The 17,008-nt window shown below is 37.5% G+C and overlaps 1 protein-coding gene across 4 annotated transcripts in view; it reads right to left on the reverse strand.

Annotated features, from left to right (window-relative positions):
• The window catches only part of itpr1b (inositol 1,4,5-trisphosphate receptor, type 1b), a 145,646-nt gene extending 138,088 nt beyond the window's left edge, over positions 1 to 7,558 (reverse strand). For all 4 annotated transcript variants that reach the window (XM_065240971.2, XM_065240970.2, XM_065240969.2 and 1 more), the window contains exons 1-2: positions 7,400 to 7,558; positions 4,739 to 4,852 (exon numbers count right to left, since the gene is read on the reverse strand). In XM_065240971.2, coding sequence (XP_065097043.1) covers positions 4,739 to 4,830 — 92 coding nt within the window. In that variant the 5' untranslated portion in view covers positions 4,831 to 4,852; positions 7,400 to 7,558. The remainder of the gene's footprint in view (positions 1 to 4,738; positions 4,853 to 7,399) is intronic.
• Between the last annotated feature and the right edge of the window lie 9,450 nt (positions 7,559 to 17,008).

The following is a 17,008-nucleotide window of genomic DNA, read 5'->3' on the forward strand; positions in this document are numbered from 1 at the left end:
TATCTGGATTTTTCTTTTAGGAAAATGGAATATTCCTTTAAAGGCTTATCTGCTTGAAGCCACAATTTTGACACAATAAATGACACATTTATAATAATCACTTCCAATGAAAATGTAATGACAGCAATATTTCCTCACAAGCCAAAAGGTAGATAAAACACAGTAGGGTCAAGGGTACCAAATTCATATTATTTTTCATTTTTTAACTCATTTAGGCCCTTGGGGATGTTGTACTGCCTTCAGTAATGCCCATAGGAGTGCATGCATTAGCCACCCACTGAGGCTTTTAACTACATTACTGCTATAGTGGGCTTAAAAGGCATTAAATCATCATAAGTATCATTATTACCAGCAAATGAATCATGATTATCAACTTTGCAGCTCATTTTGAAAGGAAATATCCAATAAAATCTTACTGGCTGTGGTCATACTGTATATAATGTATTGTTGGTGGCTTCAAAACATAGTGAGCAGCAGACCTAGAAAGCTTTTTTAGGCATCATGGGCCAGTTAAAATGTTAAAATTAAATGAAAACTGCAATTTAAAAAGACAGTCCACTTTTTTGAAAATAAGCTTATTTTCCAGCTGCCCTTGAGAGAAACATTTGATTTTTACAGTTTTTAAATCCATTCAGCTGATCTCTGGGTCTGGCGCTACCACTTTTAGCATAGCTTAGCACAATTCATTGAATCGGATTAGACAATTAGCATCACGCTCAAAAATGACCAACGAGTTGAAAGTCACCAAAGGGACTATTTTTGGGCGCTGCATAATATCATTGCGCCTGCTGTAGCCATGGTAAGACATCAAAGTCCTTGATTATTACGCCAGAATGAGAGAATAGCTCCTAGCCATATCGCCCAAGAAAATCACAACTTTTAATTTTACGTCGGTCTTAGTACACGATGTAACTACAGAAGTTTTAAATATGAAAAATGTCGAAACTCTTTGTTTATTTTTGAGCGCGATGCTAATGGTCTAATCAGATTCAATGGATTATGCTAAGCTATGCTAAAGTGGTACCGCCAGACCCGGAGATCAGCTGAATGGATTCCAAAACGGTAAAAAATCAAATGTTTAACTTTAGGGGAGCTGGAAAAAAAGTGGAGTGTCCCTTTAAAGCATAATGATATATGTATGCATTTGGTAGAAGTTTTTTTATCAAAAGTGACTTTTGTGTTTCCTGGGAATCAAACCCCTGATCTTTGTTTCGACCTATTGTTGGGTCATCAATACAGTATCACATTCTCCAGAGACTAATGGTCTTGACTGTCCCCGTCAAACAAACACCCGGCCTGCCAGTTCCCATTACACACGTCGAGTCCTCCTCAGTGCCCAGCTGCAGACCAGGTGGCTCATTACCTTATCTGTGATGAGGTCGCAGCGTGGCACAAAGACAAACACACTAGATGCTGCGTACGATAGTGTGGCTAAATATATCCATGGCTCATGAGGATGCGCGCACAGCGGAGACTGAAAAAAGTGATTACAAGGCAAAATGAGATCTATTCATGTTTTGTACTTTAAAGCTGCATTCATGCTTTTGTTGCCATGGACGAGTGACGGAGCAGTGATGCGTGTGCCGTGTAGAAATTGAAATATTGCACATGCCAAAAGAAGGCTGATTTCCAGGAGGTGGCAGAGTTTGATTAAAATAAACGCAGCATAATCTCATTTCCAGGGGAAGGACATGAGGAGGGCAAAGATCAGACGTGGATCCAGTGAAAGGGTATAACTGAATAGTGTTCCTTAGGGTCATGGGTTCGATCCCAGGGAACACACATAAGGATCGGTCAAATGCATAAATGTTAAATGTACATTGCAATGTAACTGAAGCAACACACCAGTGTACTTGCTATGTACTAAGAATTTACTTCAATACTATTGATGATGTGCATTTTCGAGGCATTTGAGTATGTAGTATAAATACATTTACTTAAACGAAAGACACATTAGTCTCAGTGGGACAACATCCCTCCCTATAAAACACTGTTTCCAAATCCTGGTCCTCACCCACCCCTTCCAGAAATTTTTAGATGTCTCCTTATTTACAGTTTTTCTTCATCGTTTTGGCTCTTTTCTTGAAACAGAAATTACATTCTCAAAACTCTAACCTCATTTGGCAAAACAGTCTTACAGTTCAGCACAACACTATAGCTCACTTGCAAGAGCTCATATCTCTCCCAAAACTGTTCACTTATGCTTCGAAACTAAATTCCTTTCCCATATAAAGAGTCAGTGCCACAGAAATGGCCTTCTCAATAGCTTTGGCTCATTTCTTAAAACAGACCGGACGTTTTCAACACTTGGTGCTTTTGCCAAAATAACGTGGATGGTTCGGCACAACACCATGGTTCACCTGCAAAAGCTCATACCTCTCCCAAAACATTTCACTCGTGTGTCAAAACAAAATTCCTTTCTCATTTAAACAGTCAGTGCCCCCCAAATGCTTCGTCCTTTTTGCATTGCACTGCAAGTCAAAATGGTTAGATGTTTTGTCACTATGGCAGAGGACCATTATGTTCAACTTTCAGTCTTAGCCCAGTCATCAACAATGGTTACTGTACCGTTTTTGTCAAGCCAACAACATACAATTGTGTATAAATCTGAAAAAAGAAATAGGATTTTAGGGTAAGAGTAACCTCCAAGGTTTGACATCACACATTGCACTCATACTGCCAAGGAAATTGTAACCATTATCATTCACATACATAAAGTAACTCCCATACATCAGTGTAAAAAGAAAATGTATACAGCATAATATACTGTAATAGAAACACACTGTCCTTACCCTCCCTATCCTGGCCACCATTGGGTGCACTATGTAGTACCCAATACTTTTTTTAGTGCCACCTCGATTGGAGTTCCAAGCAAGCCGAGCTGATACCAAAATGTGACACGAAAACACTGTAGATCACTGATTGGTCTGAGAGAATCGTCACTACCAGCATCATGGCTATAATGTAAAATATTAGCTTTACCTTCGTGCTAGCTTGCGCTGTCTCGAGTATACGTGTTGTTATCTGTGCTTTGCTGTAAGTTCCCAAATTCCCTTTTAGCGATAAAAAATATCCACAGGTTGAGAATCAGGAACACCGTATGGTTATTTTTCCAGACTTGCAGTTTGTGGCAGCACATTCCCGAAGCGCACGTCCGCATTCTCAAATGTAACTTCGTAGCTCGTCGACTGACGCCACAAGTGTTTGTACAGAAACTGTCATGTGACAGAGAGATATAGTTATAAACGCGATGTGCAAACATCTATTTGTGGTGGTCAATTTAAATTTTGTGGCGGACTGAGAAATACATGAATGTATGGGGATGCATAGAATTTAGGGCTGCACGATGTGAGGAAAAGTTGCGATGTGCGATGAAATTGTTTAATGTTGCGATGACGATGTGATTTGCGATAAATATTTTATATTTTTTCCATGTTTTAGAGGCCATTCACATGTCGCGCCTAAAAATGGGTGGAAAATGCTAGACACGTAGGTTATTGTCACATGACCTGCACGCTGCGCTTGTGTCATTCTGAAAAGTTAAAATGTTTTTGAAATACCTGGAAATAAAGAGCGCGTCGCACTGCGTGCGAGTCGTGACCACGGCGCTTCCAGAGCGAACATACATTTGAAATAATGAACTTGAGCGCGCAATAGACGCAATATATGTGAATCACCGCTTCCACAGTACCTGTGTTTGCGGCGTCATCTCTCCTAAATCCAAAATAATTCCAGCTGAAGTGCTGTTCCTTTTTACCACAAGATCTTCGTTTGACAGCACATTTTCCTTACTATTCTCTCCTTTCTCGCCATCATTTTTGCTAACAGGCACAGCTTCGCAACTGACACCTCACAAATCAATCTGAGCGTAGCTGACTTGGGGGTTCCCCTGAACGCGCAAACCATCCGTGCGTCTTAAACTGCCTACTTCCATACTATATAGTATCCAAAGAGTACGAGAAGTAGTGCTTTTCGCCTACTATATAGTATGGAAGTATGCGGTTTGGGACGCAGGGCATGTCTTCAGGAATAAACGTGATAGGTCAAACGTTCATTACATGCGCTTACCGTTTTCCCTTCATTCATCGCGTCAAGGCTGTCTGTTGCGATGTGTTCATCGCGTGAGTTCATATCGCGATGACGATGAAAATTCGATGTATCGTTCAGCCCTAATAGAATTCCAACAAAGCTCTCACTTGTATGATGTCACAGCAGTAGGCAGCGCAAATATAAAGACACGCATATAATACCTCCCACTCGAAAGTGTTCCTAAACTCGATGGAAAAGCTAACCAAGCCAAAGTGAGGTGAGCTGGCCCGACCTAAACCGTGGGGTACTATGCATTGGAAAAGCGATTATGATTGACCCGTGTCGGGACACTGGCGGCTTCACTTTTCACCAATGGAAGAACGGGCGAACGGGCGTCGTCCATCTTTTTTACAGTCTATGATTACAACTGGTCGGCAGCTCTAGCAAAAGCATACTTTGATCAGAATGGACAAGATTAGTCAATGTCTGCAGTGCTCACATGTTTTACTGTGATTATAATTATTTAAAGTATGAGCACTTCTGCATTAACATAATATGATGTAAACAAGGTCACTGAAATACGAAAGCATGACTTAACAAAAATTCCCACTTCTGTTAATGTTCACACTTCAGAGTGTTGCACCCTCACTTTCCTCTTCCTGTTGTATTTTGATCCTGTTCATCTAAATAAAATAAAATGTCATCTTACCCCAAAGTGCTGATAAATCCATTGGTGGACCCTTCCGCATACAGAGAGCAGATGTCCCCGATGTGGAGAAAACTGGACATTTTGTCCGACATTTTGCTCCAGTTTACCGTGTGCCTGCAGAAAAGATATGTAATGTATTAAAGTTCAATAAAAAAACAGCATGAAACATCCATTTATCATTTACAAAGATTAAAATGTAGGTTTTCAACAGACAATAATAGCATGCGACCATGGAGGGCCATGGGGATGGATGCAAGAAATGAGAATTTGCCATTTTGAGATGCCCCAGTTTTTAGCACAGTCGTGGAATTCAAGGTCCTTCTGCTCTATGGGTGGATGATAGGGAACGCTCTGGAACATACAGCTTCAATCTTAAAATCTTAAATATGTTCAGATTTAGTTGATTCTTCCTTCAACATCTGTTCTACTTATTCTAGGGTACATTTTAAAAACTCCCATAAGTTCAAAACACTTTTGAGGAATGTGGTTGCTTATTTTCATGCAGCCGCAATGAGAACCAGATCGATTTGATTCGTTGAAAATAAACTACACCACTTTTGTTAACCAGAACAATAGGTTTATCAGAAGATTAAACTTACAATTTACTCACAAATCAAACCCTCATGAGAATGCCAAAAATAGCCAAGACAAACAATGGTTGCACATCAGCTTGGTCTGGCCTTTCACACAAAACTTTCAGAAGACTTGGATGTAGCACACAAGTTGGATATAACACAAATTTCAATTTGTTTCAAAGTGTCAATCATTCAGTCAGCACTTAAACAAACAAACAGTACATTTTAGGTAAAGAGGGTGAATAAATAATGACACATGTGTCTTTTATGGGTGAACTGATTTTAAGGTCTACAGTGCTGTTTTGAAAAAGCACATGTAATTCAGGGATAGATGGATGCAAACTTCTACTTGACGTAGCAATCTTAAGATGTCAGTCTACTGAATGACATCAAAACAGTATGTATCACATTACGCAGATCCCTTAGTGCACAGTCCAAAAACCCATAAACACTTCCCTCCGGAAAACACAGAGTCGATTTTACAATAGCCTACAGCTCAGTCAATGACAGAGACCAGACAACATCAATAAGAAACAGAAGAAGTGTTAAATATACTGTTGACAATGTTGTTACAGTATGTCCCATTTTCTTAAAGAGATACACTCACAAAAGTGATTCTTGGCTCGTAATCATAGAGGAACCATTTTAAGTGCCTGAAGTGTGATGAAGTACCTGTGTAGCACCGGTGTAGAACCATATTGTGCTATGTAGGACCATATGTGGTGCTACTGTATAGTGCTGCTATATGACCCCCGTATGGATCTTCATAGGTGCTATATAGCACTAAAAATGGTTCCTCTATGATTATGAACCAAGAACCACTTTTGGTGCTATTTAGCACCGTTTGTTTTTAGAGTTCAGTTCCGCCAAAAATGAAAAACTATATCATAATTTTCTCATCCTCATGTTGTTACAAACCTGTGATTTGTTTTATTTTGACGAAAAATTATGAAAAATTATGGTAAGAACAAATCAGCTGTCACCATTGACTTCCATAGTAGGAAAACACATATTATAGAGGAATTGGGATAAATGATGAATAAGATATTTTGATAAATGATGGTAAGCACACAGTTGACGGTACCCATTGAATTCCATCGTATTTGTTTTTCCTACTATGGAAGTCAATGGTTACCATCAGCTGTGTGCTTATCATCATTAATCAAAATATCTTCTTTTGTGTTCTTCAGAGAAAATAAATTCATACCGATTTAGTTAAATGATGACAGAATTAAACATTTTTGGTGAACTATCCCTTTAACCAAGTACAAATATGGAAAGAGTGTGCATGTTTTCCCGACATGAATACAAAGACACATGTCTTACATCTTACTTTTTGTGTCAACTTCAGCTCGACTAGAAATGGTTACTCTGTTTAAAATATACGACGAAATGTCAGTCAGAAATAGACTACATGTAAACGTAGTCATAAATATGCATTCTGTTATAAAAGATAAATACAGTATGGAGCTGCACTGACAGATGTATGTGGGCTGGCTCTGAAACCCTCACATTCACATCCATTATTTTATCTGTAGAGGCCGGACGTTTCTTACTCTTCTATATTTTAACCCACATCTTCACTGTGTGAACAAAAATAAAGTTTTACAGACATATATACAGTCAAAACATCCACATTTACCTCATAAATACAATGAAATGAACGAGCGCTTATTCGACAGGTGCCAATGAACAGTAAAATCACACTTCAGTCAGTCTCAGCAACAACGAACCTTAATTTTAACACAACAACCAATATTTCATAAAACTGTATATGTCATCCAAAAGAAACAATTCATCCTTATATGTTTTAGACCGATGACAAATATGTATTAGGTATCAATCAATAAATCTCCTGTAAATAATGTGTGCGGTTCCACCTGCTTTCATCATCAGCAGCAGCAATTTCCGCGCCACTGTCACATTGTAACATTTTGAAATGGTTACAGTTGCCGCGGAAACCTCAGTTTACGCATCGAACAGCTACAGTGATACACTGTAACAAACTTACATACTGATGATGCATCAGTCATACACACTGTAGACACTGTGGTACTGTAAAATTAAGAGTGCACCTGAACTTTACCTTCTTCCGAAGGACCGTGTCGGGATTTAAACACTGGCGATGTGATTTCAGCGGCGAAGCGCCACCGGCCGGGTTTCCACGAATAATTCCATGATGAACGACAAAGTCCCCAATTGAAAATCGCGGTGACTCGTTGCCACTTGAATTTTGCACGCACTTGTCCGCTCTCTTACCACATCCACATGAGCTCTGAAGCTCCGCCCCCTTACGGACGCGAATCTCTATGATGGAATATGGGTAATGGAGTTCTCAATAGATAGATAGATAGATAGATAGATAGATAGATAGATAGATAGATAGATAGATAGATAGATAGATAGATAGATAGATAGATAGATAGATAGATAGATAGATAGATAGATAGATAGATAGATAGATAGACTTGCAATGCGTGGGTATACAACTTTTTGGGATGGGTTAAATGCAGAGGTCACATTCCAAGTATGGATTATCATATATTGGTCATTACGTTAATTTCACTTTTTTACTTACTGAACAAACCTGACAACACAAATCTGATTGGGCCACGACATATACTAGCTATTAGATGCATACCCATTTAAATCCAGTAAAACAGGTTTGCGTGTTTAAATTGCACCAGGAAATCTGTGCTATGGAGTCAGTCGGGTTAAACTAATGGACTGATTCTACTTTTGCCCTTTATTTCTGGTTTTCTTGCATTTTTTTTAAAGTGTGACCCATAAATCAAGTTGGTGATCTACTTCCTACTTTTTTTGCATTTGGCCTACTAAAAACATTCCTCTTGTTCAGCAGTCATCAGAACTGGAACATATTTTTGATGTTATTTGGCGCTGGCTTTAAACAGTGTCCCCTTGGTAAATGTATCTTTATTAAATATGCGGTGGGTTGCTTACAAAATACACCAAACTCACAAATACTGTTCAATATAGACTTTAAAACAGTAATTTAAGCCTTGCTGACCCTGATTACTTCACTAATGTATAGTCTTGGTCTTCCTGATGCATAATTTGTCAATGATATTCAGCTGAAAAGAAAAATTGACTTTTTTCTATTAGCAGTCATCACAAATCCCTCTTACTTATACATCTAACCTATACTCACCTTGCTCAGTTCTGATTTGTAATGCCTGTTTCATGTTTCCTGTAAATCAATTATTAAAGCACTGTGCTAGCAACACAAAGGTCAAGGGTTGAATCTCAGAGAACAAAGATATTGATAAAAATGTATAGATGCAATAAACTGTAAATTAAGTGTCTGGCAAACATGCACTCTCAGCATTAAATGTACAAAAGTTGTCACCAGGACTGTACTCTTTTAGAAGGTCCTAATATGTACCATTTAGGTACAAATATGCACATTTTAGGTACAAAGGTTTAATTTTTTAAAAGGACACAATAAACTGCAATACATTCAAAAAAAAAATCATATATACATTAACTGATACATTTACAATTTTAAAAGTTGTATACTTAAACACTTAATGCATAATGAACTAAACTTAAATAACAGTACATAACAGTGCATATTTTACATGTATGCATTTAAAAGCAGACAGTTTCTTCTATATGCAATTGGAGTTTACATCTTTAAAGTATTTATTTGGTACAAGACCCTTTCCACTTATCTAATCTATGAATGAGCAACCATTATTGCAATCCTTCAACTACACACTTGTGTGCTGTTGTCACAAGAATGTCACCCCCAAAAAATGCACAGTTGCATTACTGATGGTTCAACAACATATCACCTATCAACCAATATACTTACACCCAGAAATTTATGTTGATGGTCAGTGACACACAGCTATAAGGATGCATGCAGACACTAAACACAACAGATGCTCTTTGTCCTTGTCAATCATATACTTAGAGATGGGTAAGAGGGGCAATGAGCGTGGGTGGGCTGCGGTCACCATTATCATACAATGTTGCATATCTTGCATTCAGCTCTTACCTTATTCTCTACCTGCGTGTGTTAGTGTGGAGTGGATGAGAGCATTGGCTGAGCCTTTGACATGTAAATATCCGTAGCAACAGCTGCTTGTAAAGGGCCATACAGCTCAGGTTTTGATGTTTTGGTGAATGCAATAGCTAAATAACAATACAATTTGAAAATGTCATTCCAGACATCCATTTATAAATGTCCTATATGTATATTTAGGTACGTATATGTATTAATTTGGTATCAATATGTACCTCTGAGGTACTAATATAGGTGCAATGGTGTAGTTCCTGCCCAGGGACAATTTCTTCTGACAGTTTAGCAGGTCTCCATTTGCTCTCAATAAATCTCACTGGTGTGTAGGAAACAATTAGGATATTAAAGATCTCAATGAAAAACTTAGTTAGATAGACTTCTAAACAAAAAACTGGTTGTTTAAATATATAAATAAAATTCTGGCAACAATGCAATAACAAAACTAACCAACCAAGACGAAGCAGCCAATGTTTACCGTGGATGATGTAATTGAAGCTTATAATGAACAGCACATTGAGAAAGCCTTAATTGAAAAGATTGCTTTTTACCCTGACCCCACTGACCCCCTCTGATCACTGTCCTTCTTAACAAATACGGGCAAAAACATACACAGTGGCATAGCAAGTCAGTCCCGGGCCCATATGCAAAAAAAATTTACGGGCCCCCTTAAGCCAAAGCCTCCCCCAACCTTGCCCGTTGGCACTGTTAACTGTGGTGCGCAGGTCTGTTAACAACATATACTTTTAATAAGATAGTCAAATACTTGTATTTTTAGCTTGGGCGGGCCCAGGGCCGGGCCCCCTATTGGTCCGGGCCCATTTGCACGTGCATACCCTGCATGCCCAGACGCTACGCCACTGGGCTTACAGACACTAGCCCAAAAGAAAAGTAATTTCAAAAGAAAAGCATATTGTTTCATTTTGAAGGACACAAATTTTGCTTCGTTGGAATAAAGTGTACCCATGAATAATTCACAACAAAAAACCCAGACTGTGAATAAAAGGGTTAGTTTCTGTCTGCATTTGGGTTAAGACTACAAAGTGTAAGTTAATTAAACATGACATTACAAGATTTCCATGGTCCTGAACAGTTAGTTCACCGCTGTACAAAGTCTTAGTGTAAGATAAATGTGGTAATATGATTTTTACATTACTAGTCTGGGTCTCAGATGTTTAAGTCTTGACTGCAGGCTTTAAAGAGCAAAATAGCAGAGAGTTGTAGCGATGTGGTTAGTTTCTTGGAACAGAGTGAGTCACAACTCTAGATTAACCCGAAACTAATAAAGATGCTTATTTATTTATTTATTTGTTTATGACTCCACTGGTGTGAAAAGATCATCTAAACAACATAGCGACGTCACAACACCATCTGGAACCTGTCTGAAACATAAGAAGTGTGAGACGACGTGTCATGAGCACGTTCATGCTCACACGTATCAGATAGATGCACATGGATCAGATAGATACACATGAATCAGATGCACAAGATTCAGATTGATGCACATGGATCAGATAAAAACACATGAATCAGATGCACATGATTCATATAGATGAACATGAATCAGCTGCACATGGATCACACAGATCAACATGAATCAGATTCACATGAATTATATAGATCAATATGAATCAGATGCACATGAATCAGATAGATGCACATGAATCAGATGCACATGAATCAGATAGATGCACAAGATTCAGATAGATGCACATGAATCAGATGCACATGAATCAGATAGATGCACAAGATTCAGATAGATACACATAAATCAGATGCACATGAATCAGATAGATACACATAAATCAGATGCACATGAATCAGATAGATACACATAAATCAGATGTACATGAATAGGATGCACAAGATTCAAATAAATACACATGAATCAGATGCACAAGATTCAGATAGATGCACATGGATCAGATAGATACATATGAATCAGATGCACATGATCCATACAGATCAACATGAATCAGATGCACATGGATCACGTAGATGAACATGAATCAGATTCACATGAATTATATAGATCAATATGAATCAGATGCACATGAATCAGATAGATGCACATGAAACAGATAGATGCACAAGATTCAAGTAGATGCACATAACTCAGATGCACACGAATCAGATAGATGCACATGGATCAGATAGATACACATGAATCAGATGCACATGGATCACATAGATCAACATGAATCAGATTCACATGAATCATATAGATCAATATGTATCAGATGCACATGAATCAGATAGATGCACATGAATCAGATGCACATGAATCAACTAGATGCACAAGATTCAGATAGATGCACATGAATAAGATAGATACACATAAATCAGATGCACATGAATCAAATAGATACACATAAATCAGATGCACATGAATCATATAGATCAACATGAATCAGATGCACATGAATCAGATAGGTGCACATGAATCAGATGCACATGAATCGGATTGATGTGCTTGAGTCAAATTGATGCACATGAATCAGATGCACATAAATCAGATAGATGCACATGATTCAAATAGATGCACATGATTTTAGATTGATGCACATGAATCAGATGCACATGAATCAGATAGATGTACATCAATCAGATAGATGCACAAGATTCAGATAGATGCACATGAATCAGATGCACATGAATCAGATAGATGCACAAGATTCAGATAGATACACATAAATCAGATGCACATGAATCAGATAGATACACATAAATCAGATGTACATGAATAGGATGCACAAGATTCAAATAAATACACATGAATCAGATGCACAAGATTCAGATAGATGCACATGGATCAGATAGATACATATGAATCAGATGCACATGATCCATACAGATCAACATGAATCAGATGCACATGGATCACGTAGATGAACATGAATCAGATTCACATGAATTATATAGATCAATATGAATCAGATGCACATGAATCAGATAGATGCACATGAAACAGATAGATGCACAAGATTCAGATAGATGCACATAAATCAGATGCACACGAATCAGATAGATAAAATCAGATGCACATGAATCAGATGAACAGGATTCAGATAGATGCACATGGATCAGATAGATACACTTGAATCAGATGCACATGGATCACATAGATCAACATGAATCAGATTCACATGAATCATATAGATCAATATGTATCAGATGCACATGAATCAGATAGATGCACATGAATCAGATGCACATGAATCAACTAGATGCACAAGATTCAGATAGATGCACATGAATCAAATAGATACACATAAATCTGATGCACATGAATCATATAGATCAACATGAATCAGATGCATATGAATCAGATAGGTGCACATGAATCAGATGCACATGAATCGGATTGATGCGCTTGAGTCAAATTGATGCACATGAATCAGATGCACATAAATCAGATAGATGCACATGATTCAAATAGATGCACATGATTTTAGATTGATGCACATGAATCAGATGCACATGAATCAGATAGATGTACATCAATCAGATAGATGCACAAGATTCAGATAAATGCACATGAATCAGATAGATACACATAAATCAGATGCACATGAATCAAATTGATACACATAAATCAGATGCACATGAATCATATAAATCAACATGAATCAGATGCACATGAATCAGATAGATCAATATGAATCAGATGCACATGAATCAGATAGGTGCACATGAATCAGATAGACGCAAATGAATCAGATGCACATGAATCGGATTGATGCGCTTGAGTCAAATTGATGCACATGAATCAGATGCACATAAATCAGATAGATGCACATGATTCAGATATATGCACATGATTCAGATTGATGCACATGAATCAGATGCACATGAATCAGATAGATGTACATCAATCAGATAGATACATACTGTATGAATCAGATAGATGTACATCAATCAGATAGATGCACATCAATCAGATGGATGCACATGAATCATATTGATGCACATGATTCAGATAGATGCATAAGATTCAGACATGTGCACATGAATTAGATGGATGCACATGATTCAGATAGATGCACATGATTCAGATAGATGCACATGATTCAGATAGGATTCAGATTGATGCATGAATTAGATAGATGCACATGATTCAGATAGATGCACATGAATCAGATGCACATGAATCAGATAGATGCACATGAATCAGATACTGTGTATGCAAAGGCTTCATATAGATGGATATGATTCAGATAGATATACATGAATCATGTACATCAATCAGATAGATGCACATGAATCAGATATTGTATGCACATGTTTCAGATAGAAGGATATGATTCAGATGCACATTAAAGAGATGCATATGAATCAGAGCTGTGTCCTGCAGTAAGCACAGCTGCTTTGCTGTTTCACTCTACAGGACAAAGTTCTTCCTCACTAAAAATAAAAGACAATTATACGGTGATAATGGCTCTAGTTTTCCCAGAGGAAATGGTCTGATTATACGAATGACAGCATTGCTAATTGGGTCTTGTGGCTTGCACCCTCACTACTTTATGAGAGTGAATTGATATTGATAAGCTACAGTATTCTGTGTCTTTATCCTACCAAGCATGATATGCTTCTAAATTTGATTGAAACCACCACAATGTCAACTGCTCATAGGCTAACAAAATAGTAAACGTTTATACCAGACAAACTATTTACAAAGTTATTTAATCTAATTTAAAATATACATATGGCCTATATACTAGAAAAATTAGAAATCGGTACTCTGCTGAGATGTGAACCTTCAAACAAGACACAATCCATTTTAGTCTCTCATTACTATTCATTTATTCACTCAATTTCCCCTTCCAGAAAAAGGCCTGTAATCTTACACCGGGAGCTCTCACGCAACATAAACAACTGAGTTCAACGTCATTTTCATTTCACTCCGGTTGACAGGAGCTTCAGTCTTTAGGTTCAAGCTCTTAAAGTCGAGCAGCTTCATTAAGCCGCTGTTAAGCAATGTGCAATTTGACTGTCAGTAATTGTAGCGTGGAGGACAGGCGTGACTAATGAACCGAAACTACTCGCCTTTGTGGTTTTTACAGAATCAGAGGATGTTAAGAAAAAATGTGACGAAAAAAGAGTGAACAGATGTTTTTTTTACTTTGTAGATAGGTTTGATTCATTCAAACTTTGATTATCTGGTCAGTGTGACAATCTGCCTCTATTTCATCTGCTTTTTCTGTTCATATACAGTTTTGTACCTTTATTTCTGACAGTGTACCCAACGACTTCCATATGCTTTTTTCTACTATGGAAGTCATCAAATGTGTGGTAGGTTACCATCATGTATTAGAAATAAATGAATAATATGAATTTCCTCCAAGAAGTTATTTATATATAAACACACAGCACAGAAGTGGATACTATATATCCAGTATGACTATCTATATCTGGGCCAAAAAATTTTTTCTTTCTCTGGCATGTTGCAGTGAAATTCTCCTGACGATGTTCCTATATATAAATATATATAAGCAGTCTTGTGGGACAAACTTGTTTAATAAAATACTGTCCTACTTTCTCAAGAGGATCTGCGGCCAAAGAAAAAATGGCCACCTTACAAACAGAAATGCATTACTGAAAAAAATTATTCATGCAATTTACCAAAGATTTTTTGAATGTAAGTGGTTGGAATCAATTTATTTAAGCTACATAATTTTTTATTATTTTTTATTATTATTTTTTGTTTAAATGTAGCTTAAATAAATTGATTGCAACCACTAACCTTAAAAAAAATGAGTAAATTGAATAAATAATTTTTATCAGTGTAGTTCCTTCGTTTAATTTTTAGACTAAATCTTCTTGCAAAAAAAATTAATTGCACATTATAATTTATTATCGCTTATACCATGGTGCTGTTTAATGCTATATTCTGCTTGGCTGAGAAATGTTCAATGGGTGTTGATTGTTTAAGCAGAATAATGCACTGCGGTCCTTTAAATTATCCGCTTCACGTCATGCCGCATTACCACATTGGGTATGCTTTATTTTCAAATAATTAAATGACCAGTTGTCAATTATTCCTTACCAGTGGCTTCCGGTAACTTCTTTTTTTGAGGGCCTCGATGTGAAGTTCGTCACAACATTGTAGCCCGTCATGTGTGTGGTTACTTATTTAAAAATATGCGTTCTGCGAGTTGAGTGATCCTGTGTGCATCATGTGTCTTGTCAAAATAAGTGCCAGAGGCATTTAAAGGGTTTATAATAAAAGAGTCGCTCGCGTTTGCCAGATACTCTCATAATTTCATGCGTAATCAGAGTTTACTGTTAAGGGAGTGTCTTGCGTGTATTTTGTGAACGTGAGCGTCTCTTTTATAATAAACGGTTTTGACGCGTGTGCAGCAGGCACTTATTTTGACAAAACACGTGATGCACATGGTTCACATGACGCAACAAACACATATTTTGAAATTGCAAGCAACACACATGACACTGCGAATACGCCCCTCGGATGAGCAGTCACGAGCCGTCACTGTTCCTTACTTAAAGGAACAGTATGTAGGATTGTGGCCAAAACTGGTATTGCAATCACAAAACTTGTGGCTAAAACTGGTACTGCAATCACACAGCTGGTGGCCAATACACAAAATGACAACATAAACATCAGTTGAGGGCTGCAACTCCACTTTTTAAATGACAATATCCTGGCCGGACCACTGTTGTCAGTGATATAAATATTTGAAATGAAAATGATTTCTTAATGTCTAGTGACATATCAGGGCCATTTTATGATTAATTGATATACATTTCTTACATACTGTTCCTTTAATTCCATTTCAGCATCTAAAGCTACAGTTGCGCTCAAAAGTTTACATACACCTTGCAGAATTTGAAAAATGCTGAACATTTTGTTAAAAGAGGAATTAAACTAAAACTAAGATTTGTTTTAAAACACAGAATTTCAAAAAATAACCCATTTCAAAACTTTACATACACTGTTTCTTAATACTGCACCTGGACAATCAATGATAGTTTTTATGTTTTGTGATAGATGTGTTTCTTGTTTGTCCTGAGCCATTCACTTATCTTCAGAAAAATCCTCCAGGTTCCGCAGAATCTTTGCTTTTCAGCATCTTCTGCATCTTTGAACCCTATTCACCAGTAACTGTATAATGTGACGATGAAGCAACAACTAAACCTCACCACAAATGACAGTTTTGGAGCCACCAGTGAGATGTTCATGTCTCTGCCCGTATTGCTGTTTCTCTAAAGAGAGGAAAGCTGACGGACTTCACTCTTTAACAACCGTTGCTAAACACTACAGCCTACACGCACCGTCCGGTCGATATCACACATTCGGTTGCCATAGAGACGTACTCACTTGCCAAACCCAATGAGTCATGAGACAAACACAGGATTCTGAGTTTACCACGGTCCTCACATTATCAGTGATGTGAGCTGAAGAAAACATCAACATAGCTACAACTATACTACAACAATAGCGTGAAATGAACCTTTGCACCTAAAGAGTTCATATTAGTACCGCAAAGATACAAATTGTTTCCAAAGAATGCACATTATTCTGCATTTACATTGCATGTTTGAAGTCAATCCGCTTTTCCCCCTCATGTGGCAGTGGCACAGATTGAATATAAGACCCATGAATGTGTAAGCAGAAAAAGCACAAAGACTTCC

The sequence above is a fragment of the Paramisgurnus dabryanus genome, chromosome 14 (assembly GCF_030506205.2).
Source record: "Paramisgurnus dabryanus chromosome 14, PD_genome_1.1, whole genome shotgun sequence".
NCBI lineage: Eukaryota > Metazoa > Chordata > Actinopteri > Cypriniformes > Cobitidae > Paramisgurnus > Paramisgurnus dabryanus.